The sequence below is a fragment of the Entelurus aequoreus genome, linkage group LG05 (assembly GCF_033978785.1).
Source record: "Entelurus aequoreus isolate RoL-2023_Sb linkage group LG05, RoL_Eaeq_v1.1, whole genome shotgun sequence".
In the NCBI taxonomy this organism is placed as follows: domain Eukaryota; kingdom Metazoa; phylum Chordata; class Actinopteri; order Syngnathiformes; family Syngnathidae; genus Entelurus; species Entelurus aequoreus.
In genome coordinates this window covers 64,234,558-64,253,322 of record NC_084735.1, presented here as the reverse complement: position 1 = coordinate 64,253,322, position 18,765 = coordinate 64,234,558, and the positions used below count along the sequence as shown (strand labels likewise).

Here is an 18,765-nt window from a genome sequence, read left to right as displayed (position 1 = left end):
AATTTAATTCTTAAAAGGTGTTTATCTATTTAGGTATATGTTCAGAATTACACAAAAAAATGACTTACATCACAGTCTAGAAATGGAACTTGTTGAAACCAGAGGACCACCTGTATGTATATTGTTCTATAAATAGAAAATGGCAAAAATAAATTCAAACCTGTGTATCAAATTGTTGTGTTAAAAAACACATTTAAAAATGTATGTTTTAAAACAATTATAATTTGCAAAAAGATTGCTTAAGTGCCCAACATTGATGTGACAGTCCTGCCAATGAGTGTATGCAAACTTCTGACCACAACTGTACACAAGTACTGACCAGACACACAGTATACAACATTTTCCATCTCGATATTGTGCCTTCAACATCTTCTACAAAAGTGTACGTTTGAGATGTAGGCCAAGGCCGCCCCCTGCGAATGTAACACGTTATTGTGCGAGACAGCTTTCAGATACATTTATGGTATGTGGGTGCAGAGATGTTGTCAGGGGATGTGGTAGCTTAAGGTGTTGGTTTGTTTCTAGAGCTTGCAGAATATATTGGGATGTATTTTCCTGATCTGTTTTTAAGATGACAGAACATTGGTATTATAATCAACAAATTAAATGTTTTAGTACTGTATGTGCTCCATAGCCAAAATAGATAAAATGCTGCCATTTGTATTGTTCCATGGTGATTTATCTAATTTGTCCATGTTTTATTCAAGTGGTTTTAAGCTATTTTTAAGCACTAGCGACCGTCATTGGCGTGGATTAGATTGGATTGAGCTAATAACTGTGATTACGGTTAGCTATTCACAACACGAGGGTTAAATGGTTTTAAAAAAGCAAATACATTCAGATGGTTTAGGAACGCTATTGCTGGCATCCTGTTTAAGTGGCTCAATGGTCACAATTTGATGGGCAGAATATTCAGCTTTATCTAAATAAATGCACTATTTCCGGTGTCTATCTGGCTGGAAACAGAGTGTGGTCTATAAATGCCTCACACGATATTTGACAGAACAGCCAGTAGACATGTAGGAACGTAATTTGCTCATCATAATGGACAAATCAGGGACACGCCAGCTTCAATCTCTGTCATCGGCTGTGTGATAGTTCCTTCGTTGTGGGGGTCATTGGGGATGCAGGGACATTAGTTGGAACATGGTGTGGATGGAATTATTAAACCGCATGAAATAACTTGACAGCATTTGCCATTAGAAAACATTTGCAATTGAATTTATGTGTTGTGTGGGTGGAGGGGGGTTGTTTGGCAACAGCGTCCCTGTTTGTCAGACACTTCTTCATGCAACGTGTCCAGTGCGCAAATGATTTGAAAGACGTGTTAATTTCTACCCCTTTACTTTAACTGTCAACTCGTAATGAAAGCGCGATGAAATCCAGTGCATGTTGACAGTAAAATAACAGCCTGGACCAATTTCACTCCACAAGCAGGACCCGTCTTGCAGCTCGCTGACAACAGCGTCTTCCGACACAAGTGCTTGAAATACACTAGTGTTTTCTGCCGGCTCTTGCTGACATTAACAAGATATGCCTTTCAAATATCATGGCCTTTGGGATTGGGTCAAAGTTACTATTTATGGAAGGTCAAGACATTACGATAGTTTGGCTTGCGAGTGCAATAACTCAAAATAGAGTGGGCTTTAGTGGCTCTGTTGCAGATGAGTCTGATATGGCTAGATGAGTCTGATATGGCTGCGAGCTGTTGAATAAATGTGATCAATACACACGCACACGCACACACACACACACAAACCCTGAATCAGTGCTTCGCAAGGACTTGTTACAGTACTGCTGCGACACCGGTGAGACAATGTAACACATGCTGGGTCATAACCGAGACTGCAATGTTTGTCTGCAATGCAGATAGCTCCGACGCCGTGCGGCATCTTGCAAATATAGCGTTGCCCGACCTTATGGTAATTGGCAGGCTTTTGCAGTACTTTGCTTCTGCAAAAACAAAATACATCGGTTGAAGATTTAATATACCATCTGCTACCTGAGACATCCCTGCCAACGATGCGAGGGAAAAGGAGTTAGCCACTGTAGCTGCCAGACGTCCTCATCAACAGCGTGTCTTCCCCACTGGAAACGTTTACCTGCATACAACGAGAGGCAGAACTGTAAACAAAATGATATTCACATGCCATTGGTGTCTTTTTTACTGTATCTTACACCCTGTGTAACATGTATGCACTAACCTATGTAAGAAATAGTGTGCAGATACTTATTAGTGGATCAGTCAGTAATAAATTCAATTGTTTGTGTAGACTGTAAGCATGGCCTGTAATGTAAAAGTCACTCAGCATATGCTCCACCCTTCACCAAATATACATTATTAGCTCCACCCTCTTGGTAATATCAATAGCCATGCCTTTAAAAAGCTGAACCTGATCTGCCGAGTGGCTGCCTCTCTTGCTGTTTGTGTGGGCCTGTGGTGGCGCTTGCTTACCGTGTTTTTACTTTTCAGCTGCTAAACCCTGAAGCGCCATGTCCAAGCCCTTGTCCGACCATGACAGGAAGAAACAGATCTCGGTGCGAGGCCTGGCTGGGGTTGATAATGTTGCCGAGCTGAAGCTGAACTTCAACCGGCACCTCCACTTCACGCTTGCCAAAGACAGAAATGTGGCGACAAGAAGGGATTACTACTTCGCTCTTGCCCACACAGTGCGGGACCACTTGATCAGTAGGTGGATCCGAACCCAGCAGCACTACTATGAGAAGGACCCCAAAGTAAGTTCAAGTACCAGACACACAGTCATGTAATCATCTGTTAGTGGCTACATGGAAACTATTCAAATCCCAGCTCTTACACTGATGACTTTACTCGACTGCATACGAGCAAAGGGTTTGTCATTCCTTAGCAGCAGCCCGGGTTCAGTCTAATGCCAGGGCATGACATTTAAACTTCACAAGGTCCTCTAAGCAGTCTGCCGCTAAGCCTCCATTCATATAGTGTGTTGAAACATTAAACCTCACCATGACCTTTTGCTCCTACCCTATGCACACCATCTCTTCTGGTCTCACATGAGCAAATACCTGCAAGGGCACGTGTGTTTATATTTACAGCTTCATACAGGTGCACCTACTGTATAGAGAATTTTTACAAGCTGACACATACATCATAGCAAATAATGTTCCAGAGGCGAAGTAAAAGCCTTATCAATTATATTTACATAGTGGCAACAATTCTTCCTTGCAATTAAATGCATCACTGTGCAGAACAAAAGGTATTTTTTATTTGTTCTCCATTTTCTGACATCCAAGAGAGTCATTGTTCTGTCACTTAAGTGCCTTTTGTGTTCACCCGAGCAGGGTGACATTTACTTGAGGAGTGGAATACATTTTTAGAACAGGTTTAATGCGACGACAGTGGGTTGCAACCTCACACTGAACCAGCTGACTTCACTGACTGTATCAACCTTGTATGGGTGCTCCCGACTAAAAGGTCAAAGGTGGATTCCTGGAAATGAAAACCTTTAAACAGAGTTGTGACTACAAAGCGGCTTTGGTTTATTAATGATATCTATAAATATCAGCACAATTAGACTGAACTATTTTGCTAAATGAGAATTATCAGCAGTTTATATTGTCAGAAGCATTCCTATTACAGTATAAAAAACTAGGTGAGCCCGTCGGTCCTGAGTGGAACTCCACAAGGAAAGACTATCACTGTCAGGCTGACCTTTACGATGACCACTACAGGAGCTATTTTTGCCAATCCAGAATGTTGCTCTTATGTAATTTAGAATGCAATTTGTCCCTGAGTCTCTTCTTGTACCCTCTGCCTTTGCTCCTCAGTGTGCATCCTCCTTATCCATTACACAAAAAAACACCAAAATGGCAAAGATGATTCAAGTGTGCAATAATGCATCACAATTAGGGGTGTAACGGTACAACATCTTCACGTTTTGGTACGTACTTGGGTATTGAGGGAAAAATAAATCTTTCTTTTTGAACGCAGCGTGTGTACTACATCTCTTTGGAGTTCTACATGGGGCGCACCCTCCAGAACACCATGGTGAACCTCGCCCTGGAGAATGCCTGTGACGAGGCCACATACCAGGTGTAGCTTTATTTCTTTAAATCAGCATCCAAATCTGGGATCTGTTCCTTATTTTGATATGTTTGTGTTCTGTTTTCTTTAGTTGGGTCTGGACATGGAGGAACTGGAGGACATGGAGGAAGACGCTGGTTTGGGAAACGGCGGCCTTGGCCGGCTTGCCGGTATGCTTTCTTTTCGCCTTTTTCAGATTCCAACAATTCAAACGCTCTTTTGCGCATGTTTGATGGCTTGAATGAACTCAGCTTGTGGAAGAGTAATTGTGTTTTTCCACATGTGTTGTCTGTCTTCCAGCCTGTTTCCTGGACTCCATGGCGTCGCTCGGCCTGGCTGCCTATGGTTACGGTATTCGCTATGAATTCGGAATCTTCAATCAAAAAATAATGAACGGCTGGCAGGTTGATCCGACAAAAAATATATAAATGATCATTGTGGGGGTTTTGTCAGGGCAGATGTGGGCTTAGGCAACGTAATGGCATACATTTAATAATATCCATAATTATGTGTTATCATTATCTTGTTTTGATTGTCCTTGTCAGTTTCTGAGTCTGACTCAGCTTAGAACATATTCACCTAATGAGTATTTTCTCTCCCTATGTCATTGTGAAGGTTGAAGAGGCTGATGATTGGCTGCGCTATGGCAACGCCTGGGAGAAGGCACGTCCGGAGTACATGCGCCCTGTGCACTTCTACGGAAGGACCGAGCATAACAGTGATGGTGTCAAATGGGTTGACACTCAGGTGAAAAAATATATATAAAATATATTTATAGAGCTATCAGCGAACAAATCTAAGAATGTAAAATGAGTTTCTCTCCCCCTGTAATGTGTTGGCAGGTAGTTCTGGCTTTGCCATATGACACCCCGATACCCGGCTACAGAAACAACGTTGTCAACACCATGAGGCTGTGGTCTGCAAAGGCACCATGCGAATTTAACTTAAAAGACTGTATGTATTTTGCAGGCAGTTTTTTTTAATTATATACAAAAAATCAGTAGACTCATTTTTTCTTTCTTCTCAGTTAACGTCGGTGGCTACATTCAGGCTGTGTTGGACCGAAACCTGGCTGAGAACATCTCCCGTGTGCTATATCCCAATGACAATGTAAGAAAGGAAGCCAACTTAGCTTTTTTATCTGCATAGTTATACGGTATGCTTGCGGTATGGCTCCTATTCAGACACATATCTGAATCTTAAAAATGGATTTCCATAATCTAGAGTAGACCTCAAAGGGTTTTGTCTTCATCTGCCTTTTAAATCTCATGTAAGGCCTGACCACTGTGCGTCGGCTCTCTACAGGCTCCAGATGGAGGATTTGGTTGATAACCCTCAAGTCAAGAGCGGTAATTTATGCCTGTGCAAGTGAGGGCAGAAACAGGTGGACCTGATATTTCAACTTGAATTAGTCATTAGATTAGAATTAGACCGCATGCACTGCTCTTATTATGTTGTCTAGTTTACTAAAGTAGTTTTATAAGATTACTGATGCATGCAGGTCTAATCTTGTCATTACTACTCCACATTTAAGAGAACCCTAAAATTTGGGCAATCATACTTTTTTAGGGAAAAAAATAAATTTATAGTTAATCCAAAATGTATATTTTTGTAAATCATGTTTTAAAAACTGTCTTGATTGATCACCGTTATTTTAGAATTGTTGTTTGTTAGCAACCTTTAAGACTTTTTTTTCCAAGCGGGTTTCTCTAAACCCCAAATGACCCGTCTTAATGAGACAGTTGTCTTATATTTTGGGACTTATTGGGTTTCATTAAATGCATGTAATAAATAGTTTATTCAAACAAGAAAACAACATTTTATGTAAACTGATTTCATGTAAATGTATGTTAAACTGAGTTATACTCAAAACTATAAGGCACTCAAATTTGTTGACCAAGTTGACAAAAATGTTTTTAAATATATTTTTTGTTCATTATGCTTGGTTAATTTTACAATAAATGGTATGCAATTTAACTTGAAAATGATCACTATAAGAGCGGGGATTTTCAAGGTGTGAGGTGGGCCAGAAGACTTGAAGATGTAACAATAATGAAAGGCCAGGCTGCAGCCATATCATATTCTCTGAGATAAGGCTCTCTGTGCCGCATTTAGAAAACCTCTTCTTTAGAGGATATAAGGGTACTAAAAACTAAATCAACAGTGAGGCAGGCGCATTGATCTGTCAGACTTCCAGTAATAACATGCCCATTCATGCTTGAACGATCCGCAAACTTTCAGCTAGGTGGCAGTAGTGCTCAATTTAATCAACAGGCTGACTAGGACATACAGTATAAGGAAAGTGTATACATATCAATACAACTGATAAAATATATGACAGAAAAAAATTGTGATTACAATTAATTAATTCCTGTCATTAATGAATGTAAATATTACACTGAAGATCATTTTAATTCTACAATAGGTCCAAACATAAGTCATCTTAGTAAAAGCTTCAAATTGATTGAAGTAACAGAAACGTATATAAATTAAGTTCAAATTGATGGCTACCAATTGTACAATGTAAACAGACCCGACAAAAAGGGAGGAGGGGTAGACCTCTATGCAAGCGCAAACTTAACGTGTAAGCTAGTTAATTATATGTTGTGAATGATATTATGGAAATGGTCACTGTAGAAATAATTAACGACACAAGTAAAAATATTATTGTCCCATGATATACTTATAAGATATAGATTTTTAACTTATTTCTGCTTCTTTTCATTCATATTTTACTTTAATGGTATGTTGATTGATTGATTTATTTGTATTTTATTCCTTTGTTTGTTTTTTTCTGAACAAAATTACTGAACTGAAAGCATTCATAGCCCTTGTGTTTGCTGTAATTACAATAGGTACTGAGGATATTGAATATCCTCAAGTGCAATAACATCTTTATTTGGACCAAGTGCTAGTCAACTAGCTTGACGCATACAGATAAATAAATGAATATGATCATGTTCTCAATTGTAGTTCAATTTGGGGGGTGTTCTTTGGGAGGTGGGGGTGGGGGGCAGACAACAATTGAGAACATCTGCTCTAGTGAGTTGCTTATTATCAAAACAGCTTTCAGTATCCATTCCTACATTTTTTTGAAGATAAGGTGTTGGCTAGAAATGTGTATACCTCTCATTTTTCGACTCGTAACTATGAAAGACACTGGCACATCATGGAATTGGTTGTCACACACTCTGAGGAGGGTTGTCACAAATGTTTTTTTAATACGAAAACAAAATAACTTTTTGAAACAAGTATGAAGGCAAAAGCAGTTTGATTGCATGACATTTTGAGAATTACATAACCTAATTCATTTTAGCACAACATGAGCAATGCCTACTGTACAGTATATGATACTGTGAAAATATATGTGAAAATCAATCTCAAAAAGCATGTGACGAGCAACTCTAAATGGTATTTCTTGCTAGCATCAAGGCTAACAACAGTGTAACAATGTGTTAAATAGCTAATAAAAACCTAAACTATAGCCTTTTCTTCACACTTTTTAAGAGTAACAATTGTTCTGTTATAAAGCATTGTGTAAAAGCCCAGCGGACAAATACGTAGGCGATTAATATTCACAATTTGACATGAAAAGCTTCTCACCTCAAGTTAAACTGTCTTACTCCAGAGAAGGCTAGGAGCCTGGTTTAGTAAGATCCAAATGCCACGCGCTAAACAGAGAGTTGCGTATGCAATTCAAAAGTGGTGATTTTGCATGCACAATACAGGGTTTTACTATGGAGATTATAATTCTCTGCACATTGATGTTATCATGCTCCTTCCTGTGTGTGATGTGTTGAACCAGCAGCACACCTCGATAATATGTAACACCTTTTCTGAATCGTAATCGAGACAACATATGCACACTGACACTTAATACTGTGCACGAGGCTGTGGATCGCATCACCGTCACCATCATCATTTGTGCGTATGGAATGACTCAAACGCAATAAAATGCATGATAAAAGAGGTGTTTCCATGTAGGAGATATATCATAATAATATATTCCTTAAATAAAAAAAACAAACATTAAAAAAAACGCCAGCAGACACTAAAACGCATCAATTGACTACATTTTAATCAGCCCCTTAGGTCATCCAGCAGCTATAAAATTATAAAAAGAAATTCCTGTATATGTATAACTATATGTCTAATATTTTTTATTTCTGACACACACACAAAGGACGAATAACTCTGTCCATTGTCTTTGCAGCGCGAGCACCTCTTTTTGCACATGTCCTTCCTACACATGCTAAAGAAAATGCAAAATAGTGCTTGCAAAACGGTGATGAGCTGTATAATATATTTGTATCTTTTCACAGTACTGTGGGCACTTTGATAATCAGCATATATTTTGCATATTAATGATGACAGACACAAAATGGATTGCACGCCTTATGTTTTAGTACGCGCAAAACTTTAGTAAATCAGGCCCTGGTGTGAGTTCTGATCCGAATTCATTCATTAATACATTTCCATACCACAATTTCAGGGTGGTGGCGAAATATAATGTGTGATAACCAACCCCGTTTTTTCCTAAATGTTGCATTCTTGATACATGCGCACAATGCATGTAGCTGTATAGCAACATTACACAGGCTAAACTTTTTAATATTGTTTACATGTGTGTGCAGTTTTAAGCAGCCCAGATAGACTCACGTGTCTCTTGCGATCTCCTTTTTCAGTTTTTTGAGGGCAAGGAGCTGCGTCTGAAGCAGGAATACTTTGTGGTTTCTGCTACCCTGCAAGACATCATCCGCCGTTTCAAGGTCTCCAAGTTTGGCTGCAGGGAGGTTGTTCGCACGGATTTCAGCAAACTGCCTGACAAGGTGAACGGAGAAGAAAAAAAATCTACAAAATAGTTTGTCAATTTTATAATACCTCCCTACCATTTTACTTCGCCTTTGTTAGCGTGTTGAATTCATCTGCAGGGTTATTGTCACATTACTTGAGAATAGTTAAGCCTTTTAAAAGCATTTCTTTTCTCTTTGAATTGGCTGACATTTAATGATGTTTTATATATTCAGGTTGCCATCCAGTTAAATGACACTCACCCGGCTTTGGCTATTCCTGAGCTGATGAGAGTTCTGGTGGATGATGAAAAACTTGAATGGAAACAGGTGAGGAGTTAGAGCAGAGGTCGTCAACAGGTAGTCTGGGTTAGGTACTGCAAGGGTGTCATGAAATATTTGGTTGTTTAGCCTGAAAAAACAACAACATTGTATTTCCCCCACATTTTTTTCATGAATGACTTTAAATACACATGAACATTTATCCAACACATTATAGTGAACACATAAATGGAGGCAAAAAAAAACACAGTCAGCGACAAACAGGAGCTTTCATGCAGGGAACCAGTCTATCACCTGTCTCTCCTATGCCTGATTGCTGCTGTCCCAATCACAAGGCTCTGTCAGGTTCCCTGTGATTGGCTGAGAGCCCATTCTCAGCTAGTAGATGGTTTGTGTTTAAGTATTTGGATTGTCAAAACTGATAGTTTTCTAACTTGACTAAAAAACCAAAACAGAAGAGCTCAGCCTACCCTCCACCTCAGAAACTATAGGTTAACACAGGGCCTTAGCACAAGTTCAATTTAAAACACCATTTCATACATGAAGATATACAAGTAAGGGTTCCCTGTTTCATCCTCAGATTAGATTGGGGGTCCTTGGTCCTACGCATTTTTTTTTGTTAAAAACTGTACTGAAATGTTAAATTAAGCCATTTTTGTTATTGTGGCTAGGCTTGGGATGTGTGTGTGCATACGTGTGCCTACACCAATCACACAGTCCTCCCAGAGGCTCTGGAGAGATGGCCCGTGGACTTGTTTGCCCATCTGTTGCCCCGTCACCTTGAAATTGTCTATGAGATCAATCGTCGCCACCTGGAGGTTAGTACTGTGTATTGCAACGTGCTGTCATTTGTCATGCCATGCACACATTGCATCCTATAGCCCCTGCTTACTTAATAGAGCTGAGGAATAACACCGGTGCGGTTGATTGGCAAGTTCATTGATCTGGTTCAGGAAGGCGCATGCTTGTAATGCTGAAGCATTTCAAGACAACGACATTGTGGTGTGCATGCATTCTTTCTAGTGCACAGTGAAACTAGGAAACAATGAAAACATCTAAAAAAAAAAAAGAAATTTAAAAAGCAGTAGGGATGTTGTCAAATACACAAGTAAAACTGAGATTTTATATAAGGGCCCTAAGGGCTTGTGTTTTCCAAAATGAGAATGCAAACCTAAGACTAATTTCCTGTTGCAGTTTCACATGGTTTTATTCCACATCTGAGCCCTTTGGGGGACTAAACGACAGGTCTCGGGTTTATACACTCCAGTGGATGAAATGAATGCGACTGATTCTTTACCCCCTGCAGCCACCAAACTAACCAAAGCGCCTATTTCCCATCAGCTACAAAAATTCCAACCGTCCTGAATCAAAGACTACATTTTTCAGACACACAATTTCAGGAGGAAAAAATACAGTTGGAGACCTGCCACGGTATTTGGCAGTCCTCTCTGTCAGTCTGGTTTCACTGCAGAGCTGCGGACGGTCGCTTGGGGACCTATGTGCCAAAATATGAATTAAAGGTGAAAAGTCAAATGAAAGCTGCTTTCATTTACCTGCACACCATCTCCAAGCATAGTGAAAGACAGAAACACCTCAAAAGGACACTGCTGCTTTTATACGGACTGAAAGATTTGTGTTGATTTCATTCACCAGAATGTTGCTGCAAAATTCCCTGGTGATGTAGATCGACTGCGCCGTATGTCCATTGTTGAGGAAGGGGGACAGAAGAGGATCAACATGGCCCATCTGTGCATTGTGGGCGCGCATGCGGTCAACGGCGTCGCCCAGATCCACTCAGACATCCTCAAAGCCACTGTGTACCTTGTCACACGTTCATGCACCTTTTGCCCCTGTGGTTCCTGGAGCCATGTTATTATTTGTGCATCCTGATTTATGTCTGCCCCGCAGCTTCAAGGACTTCTATGAAATGGACCCACATAAGTTCCAGAACAAGACTAACGGCATCACTCCTCGCCGCTGGCTGGTGATGTGTAACCCTGGCCTGGCTGAGGTCATCGCCGAGGTTAGTGGCGTTTTTAACACACATACCTCCCGCGCACATCCCACCTATGCTTTATCTTCTACTGTCATGTGAGACGTGATGGAGCATTTATCCGCTCGTTCTCCACTTTTGTTTTAATCAAGAGAATTGGTGAGGATTTTATCCGTGACCTGGACCAGCTGCAGCGTCTGCGCAAGTTTGTGAACGACGACACTTTCATCCGCGATGTTGCCAAAGTGAAGCAGGTGAAGCCAAGTTCATGCATTTGATCGTGGAGTTTGTGCTGTTTGTTCCTTCAGGCTCAACATCTAAACAGATATTAGTAGTTTTTTGCGTCAGCGGGGTCTCCTTTCATTAAGTCGAGCATTGCATTTTTTTAAGGAATTGTTTTGCTCAATTTGAGAATATGAAGCTCTGCAAAGCAACTACCCGACAAGTAAAAGACAAGCTGAAGTCACTCTCGTTACCTTTTATGTACATCCAGGAAAACAAGCTGAAGTTTTCCGTGCACTTGGAGGAGCACTATAAGGTGAAGATCAATCCGAACTCCATGTTTGATGTTCAAGTCAAGAGAATCCACGAGTACAAGAGGCAGCTGCTCAACTGTCTGCACATCATCACCTATTACAACCGTAAGCATTGTCCATCCATTTTAATCCACATAATTTTTTTCATACAGTATTGACCAGGATATAAAACAACCATGAATATAAGACTATGTCCACATGAACATGGATATTTATGTAAAATATGCTCATACAACCTCTATCCACAAGCTGGAAAAAAAGCAACAACAGCTGACTTTGTGGCATTATAACTAACGCCTCTGTTAATCAATATAGTGACATACTGGATGTGGAGGATCTTTAAAATCAGTCCACACTTAGACGGCGCCCAGGAAACATCATGAATGTATTACTTTTTGCCCTTAAGTATTATAAGGCAAACGCACGCACGTGCCTGAATAACATCACGTTTTATCATTAAAAGTTTTAAAACACAAGATAATGCCGCACATTTCTTATGATAACAACCAAAAAACTCAGTTTTACTTTTAAACCCTAACCCTATTGATGGGTCAAACAATACTGAAGGATCAATGCCTGATGGAGTACAATGATTGATAGTGTCCTTCGAAAAAAAAAAAACATGTGACTGATACAGCTGCCGTGTTGTTTGACTGTGAAGCGTCAAACTGTGGTTATCAGGAAGCTTACTTTTAACTCGTAGTAAGAGAAGTCAGAAAAGTCGTGTTTGGCATTGTTTTTTGTTTCCATCATCCATCTAAATGGAACTAAAAAAAAAGTAAAAATTCTGACGTGTGGCATCATTGTATCTTAAAGCGTTTGGCTTTTCCTGTTTACTATACTGTATATATACTGTATGTGTGTATATATATATATATATATATATATATATATATATATATACATATATATATATATATATATATATACATATATATACACACATACAGTATATATATATATATATATATATATATATATATATATATATATATATATATATATATACACACACACACACATACAGTATATATATATATATATATATATATATATATATATATATATACACACACACACACATACAGTATATATATATATATATATATATATATATATATATATATATACACACACACACACATACAGTATATATATATATATATATATATATATATATATATATATATATATATATATATATATATATATATATATATATATATATACCTGCTCAGTGGCCTTGTGGTTAGCGTGTCCGCCGAGTCATACCAAAGACTATAACAATGGGACCCATTACCTCCCTGCTTGGCACCCAGCATCAAAGGTTGGAATTGGGGGTTAAATCACCAAAAATGATTCCCGGGTGCGGCCATCGCTGCTGCTCACTGCTCCCCTCACCTCCCAGGGGGTGATCAAAGGTGATGGGTCAAAAGCAGAGGATAATTTCGCCACACCTAGTGTGTGTGTGACAATCATTGGTACTTTAACGTTTTTAATATATATTCGGCGTGGCGAAGTTGGTAGAGTGGCTGTGCCAGCAATCGGAGGGTTGCTGGTTACTGGGGTTCAATCCCCACCTTCTACCATCCTAGTCATGTCCGTTGTGTCCTTGGGCAAGACACACTTCACCCTTGCTCCTGATGGCTGCTGGTTAGCGCCTTGCATGGCAGCTCCCGCCATCAGTGTGTGAATGTGTGTGTGAATGGGTGAATGTGGAAATACTGTCAAAGCGCTTTGAGTACCTTGAAGGTAGAAAAGCGCTATACAAGTATAACCCATTTATCATTTATTATCATTTATATTTATATATATATATATATATATATATATATATATATATATATTTATATATATATATATATATATATATATATATATATATATATATACATTTTCTACCGCTTATTCCCTTCGGGGTCGCGGGGGGCGCTGGAGCCTATCTCAGCTACAATCGGGCGGAAGGCGGGGTACACCCTGGACAAGTCGCCACCTCATCGCAAGGCCAACACAGATAGACAGACAACATTCACACTCACATTCACACACTAGGGCCAATTTAGTGTTGCCAATCAACCTATACCCAGGCGCGTGTCTTTGGAGGTGGGAGGAAGTCGGAGTACCCGGAGGGTACCCACGCAGTCACGGGGAGAACATGCAAACTCCACACAGAAAGATCCCGAGGCCGGGATTGAACTCACAACTACTCACGACCGTCGTATTGTGAGGCAGACGCACTAAACCCTCTTCCACGTATTGACTTTTTATTCCAGCAGATGCCAGATAATCATTATGAATCACCATTATAGTATTAGTACACTGTCAATACAGGTAGTAAGTGTGCCATGCATACTGAGGCGTCATTTACCCATCACTCCTTAAGCCGGCGTTTTTGAAACTCCCCACTGTGGCCGAAGTTTTCACAAGGCCTCCTTTTAAGGACAAAAGTGTACTTTTTTGTGCAGACTAAGAAGTCGGAACGCATAAAAAAATATGCTTTTTTTTTTTTTTAATGTTATTCGTTTTTGTGCGGACTTGGCTTAAACGGGACCTATTTTGCAAAACTAACTTTCAACCTTTGACACTTTTTTAACCGTGGTGTTTGTGCCACTGCCACAGTTCTACAGGTTATGTATGTGTGTGTGTGTGTGTGTGTGTTTGTGAGTGACAGGAAAAAAAGCCCTGACTGGCTTGGGGATCGGTTGTCGGTTTGCATGTACTTGTAAAAACATCTGTATTGTTGAGTCAATACAGTAATATTTCAGCTGTTCTTATTGTATTCTCATATCTCTCCTAGGAATCAAAAGAGAACCCAACAAACAGTGGACTCCCAGAACCGTCATGATTGGAGGAAAGGTATGTGTCATGCAATTCATTACTTAACCAAAATAATTCAGAAAAACAAAAACATTTGAGTTATCAGGAGTGTTTTTGCGGTTTTCAATGGTTAGCTTCAAACATATTTAATGTTGTAGCTGCTTTTTCTTTTTGATACTAAAGTTAATAAAGGTTTTATGATGTAACTAATAATATTGTATACATATTATATCCAATGGGAAACATTGTTTCACCATACACACAAATTGGGAGACAATGAGCGTCCCAGGGCAGATGGTGTTCAATTTCACAGGCCCCAATCTAAGTAGGCCTTGTTTGTCGTTGTTAAACACAGCTAGCGTGACATGTCGTTTGTTGCAGGCTGCTCCTGGCTACCACACTGCCAAGATGATTATTCGTCTGATCACAGCTATCGGCGAAGTGGTCAACAATGATCCTGTGGTGGGAGACCGGCTCAAAGTCATCTTTTTGGAGAACTACAGAGTCACACTGGCTGAGAAAGGTGCATTAATTTGTATTTACATGCCGTAAAAACTAAGGATGTCCCAATCAACATTTGTGGCCTCCGGTTCCGGAGTTACAATCCGATACTTGGACAGTAGATTATAGAACTGCAAATGTTTGGTAGCAAGTAAATAAAGTAAAAACAATAAAAACATTTTTTTAAACTTATCTTATCTTATTAACATTTTAATTTACTGGTGTTTTTGTAAATCAGTTGATGCATTATATTTGTGGTATTGAATGCTAAACACAATTTATTTAACAAAACATAGTGGCTGGTGCATAACAACCAAACAAAAGCAAGAACTACTCTCTGCTCCCATTCAAATAATTTGGGTTTTGCCCTCAGTCTTCTTGTAACCAGATACTTAGTCCCCAAGTTTGTAACCACTGACAAAAACAAACCAATATATTTTGTAATGACAAGTAAAATTAAATATTGATCTAATCATTTTGGTATTGTTTGTATACTGACACTACACTCGGTATCAATAGTATCGACATCTGGAAGATCTCCCCTACTTTACATTAATCTGTTAACTTCTTGTGTCATTCTGCTCAGTGTATGTGTGTAGCATGCCGAGCCATCTTGTTTCTCTAGCCTCCGGTAATAATGATACTTTCAAGAAACTTTGTTTATTTTCTGACATGGTGGTGAGGATTAGTATCTTAGAAATACACAACACATTAGTTGCAGCTTGCTGTCAAATTTGAGCCGGTGTTGTGGAAGAAACATTCCCTCCTGGAATTCATGCAACTCCTGTATGCAAGGAATTTGGAATTGTAATTATGTCTCCCTGGGCGTGCATCCTTTTTGAAGGAATTGTTCACGTGAGCACAGTCTTTAGCCGTGTAAACACTGGGACACTGCTGCAGTAAAGATCAACTGGGTATTCAACCAATCGCCGATCAGTTAAAAAAGGTAGTATCAGCCCGCGATCCAAACCCATGAACGGGATCGGGATATCTCTAGTAAAAACACAGACGCTCTGACCATCGGAACCATGGATAGAGCCAACGTGGAGATGGCTGAGGAGGCAGGCGATGACAACATCTTCATCTTCGGCATGAGGGTGGATGATGTTGACGCCATGGACAAGAAAGGGTCAGCACTTTTATGTGGGCTCTGTATCGAGGATGTCGTTGTGGCTTGTACAGCCCTTTGAGACACTTGTGATTTAGGGCTATATAAATAAACATTGATTGATTGATTGATTGAAGATGTCTGGAGAGTCATGAGCGCTTACCTGTGTCACCATTCAAGGTATACCTGCTGCGGACCTCTCGGAGCAGATCTCCACGGCTGGCACAGAGGCCTCTGGCACGGGCAACATGAAGTTCATGCTCAACGGCGCTCTGACCATCGGAACCATGGATGGAGCCAACGTGGAGATGGCTGAGGAGGCAGGCGATGACAACATCTTCATCTTCGGCATGAGGGTGGATGATGTCGACGCCATGGACAAGAAAGGGTCAGCACTTTTATTGTCAAACAGCAAATTAGTACAAATATAAAATAACAAATTGGTCATGCAAATTTTGCACACTTGAAGGTGTGGTATGTATGTGCAGACATAGAAATATACTGGATTTAACATGTAAACACTGTGTTTTGTCCAACATAAGGAAGTACTTCTCTGTGACCCTGTAGATACCATGCAGGAGAGTATTACAACCGCCTGCCTGAACTAAAGCAAGCTATTGACCAGATTGCTGGTGGCTTCTTCAGCCCAAAGCAGCCTGACCTGTTCAAAGAAATTGTCAACATGTTGATGCATCATGACAGGTAAATATATCCTCCTGGGGACCAGTGTCATCTGCACTAGACATCTGTTTTTGCTCCATCTCAAGAAAAGAAAAACACAAATGTCCACTGCAAATTTACAAAAAACTACATGTCTGAATGCTGGTACAACCACCACACACACATTTAGCTTGTATCTGGTTCATATTTCATCAGAGAGTTAATCACATTATCGTTTGCAGATTCAAGGTCTTCGCTGACTATGAAGATTATATTAAATGCCAAGAGAAAGTCAATGTGCTTTACAAGGTGTGTACAAAACGATCAAGATTTTAATGAGAATTGGTATTAGAATCGATCTTATTATTCATTGCTTGCATGAATATCCTTATACCAGAACCCCAAGGAATGGACCAAGAAGGTGATCTACAACATTGCTGGGTGTGGCAAGTTCTCCAGTGACCGCACCATCGCCCAGTACGCCCGTGAGATCTGGGGGATGGAGCCCACACTTGAGAAACTTCCTAATCCTGATAAACTAGACTAAACAGTCCATTGTCTTCAACATGTGAATGGTTGATGTTTTTATTGTAAAAAAAAAAAAAATTGCCAAGTTGGAATCTGTGCCTGGGTGGTTAAAGTTCATTCAAAAAGGTGAACCCACACATTTTTAAAATCAAATTCTACATGCATCCCCACACAGCGCCACAAACAAAACCCATAAGCGACATACACTGCGTACGTCATTTACATATAAAAACAAAATCACAGCTTGCAGCCATGTTCGAGGGATGCAGCGATTGCAATTAGCTGCTGTGAAGTGGATCAAGGAGCTTTGTGTGGGGCTTTGTGAATTGACAGGGGATTTTTTTTTGAAATGCAAAAATCTCAACTTGCACTTGCACTCAAACCCATTCTGAATAAAATCTGTCAAAATACAATAAAAGCCCGTGTGAATACTTTTAGCTACTCTCATTCTAACTCGACCCCTGAGTGCAGCCATGTTTTTATACCAATAATGTCAACACAAAAACTGCAGCACATATCAAGCCTTTCAAGCAGGGGCGGATTAAGAAATTTTGGCCCCCTGGGCCTGACATGGTCTTGGCCCCTCAACCCCCCGCGCGTGTGGGCGCACACACACGCACGCACTATGCAAGAAATACTGTATACTGTGAACAGACATGCACACTGTACTGTACAGAAGAGTGCACATACTGCACACACACTATTAGGTATACCACACAGACACTGACAAGCACAGGTTTCACACAGACACAGGGGGAGGGGATAAATGGCCTAAAAATAAACATTTTTGAAAATGATTACGCCCACTTCAGTGATGGTGCATTGGGTCATTTGAGAGATATTATGTATTGGAAGTTGGTAGCTATCATGAAATAAACCCCCCAACCCACCCAAAAAACTAAATCGGACATGATTTTTGCCCCCTTTTCCTCCCTTCTATCATTAAAAATAAAATAATATCTTAGGAAAACACATTGGCATAACGGCAGCTGTGCAGCAAATTGAGGCTCAAAGTCTGTATCTATTTGTGGTTAAGCTTGAGGAGAAGGAGAAAGGTAAAATGATAACATGCATCGGAGAGCACCACAAAGAAAGGTGTAGGCCAGTTCATGGTACAAGGGCTGCATGCAGGTCAAGATAGCCCATTTCCAAGAATGCTATAGTGGCTGGACAGGCACTGGACATGTCCTGAACTCAGTGTCAGACGTGGCTGCCGAATACTTGGATGAAGTGAAGCAGCTGACAGATCTCATGCTGCCCCATCTGAAGACTGTCCTGGCCAGGCAGAGGATGGATGAGGAGACCTTCCCAATGGACCCTGTCAGTGAACAGGCTAGTAACATTGATGGCACCCCTGTGCACAACATTGGGATGGAGAGACAATGTGGCAAGGTGGACTACAAACTGAAGAAGTTGGGCACACTGAACGCAGTCAATAGGTCAATAATTTTACAGAAGAGCCAGGAGCTTCAGAGGTTTCAAGGCAGCAG

General features: G+C 40.2%; 1 protein-coding gene and 1 long non-coding RNA gene across 2 annotated transcripts in view; one reads left to right on the top strand and one right to left on the bottom strand.

Moving 5' to 3' along the window:
* Positions 1 to 9,425, bottom strand: part of LOC133650891 (uncharacterized) — a 9,789-nt gene extending 364 nt beyond the window's left edge. The window contains exons 1-4 of the long non-coding RNA XR_009826330.1: positions 9,115 to 9,425; positions 8,720 to 8,881; positions 2,456 to 2,610; positions 1 to 2,102 (exon numbers count right to left, since the gene is read on the bottom strand). The exon at positions 1 to 2,102 is cut by the window's left edge and continues 364 nt beyond it. This is a non-coding gene — a long non-coding RNA (uncharacterized LOC133650891). The remainder of the gene's footprint in view (positions 2,103 to 2,455; positions 2,611 to 8,719; positions 8,882 to 9,114) is intronic.
* On the top strand, positions 2,411 to 17,687 carry pygma (phosphorylase, glycogen, muscle A). Its single transcript, XM_062048633.1, has 20 exons — positions 2,411 to 2,736; positions 3,968 to 4,069; positions 4,152 to 4,230; positions 4,361 to 4,464; positions 4,676 to 4,807; positions 4,903 to 5,014; positions 5,088 to 5,170; positions 8,746 to 8,889; positions 9,088 to 9,180; positions 9,804 to 9,950; positions 10,786 to 10,949; positions 11,041 to 11,155; positions 11,278 to 11,379; positions 11,619 to 11,766; positions 14,459 to 14,517; positions 14,860 to 15,001; positions 16,268 to 16,475; positions 16,655 to 16,789; positions 16,990 to 17,056; positions 17,145 to 17,687. Exons 1-20 carry the CDS (start codon positions 2,494 to 2,496, stop codon positions 17,292 to 17,294), a joined length of 2,529 nt encoding a protein of 842 aa, XP_061904617.1. The 5' UTR covers positions 2,411 to 2,493; the 3' UTR covers positions 17,295 to 17,687.
* Positions 17,688 to 18,765: the final 1,078 nt, after the last annotated feature.

Excerpts from the sequence above, each read along its gene's own strand:
- pygma (XM_062048633.1), top strand. The coding sequence starts at position 2,494 with ATGTCCAAGCCCTTGTCCGACCATGACAGGAAGAAACAGATCTCGGTG. Across the intron at positions 11,156-11,277 it reads TGGCTGAGGTCATCGCCGAG|AGAATTGGTGAGGATTTTAT; the intron begins GTTAGTGGCGTT and ends GTTTTAATCAAG. Across the intron at positions 14,518-14,859 it reads CCGTCATGATTGGAGGAAAG|GCTGCTCCTGGCTACCACAC; the intron begins GTATGTGTCATG and ends CGTTTGTTGCAG.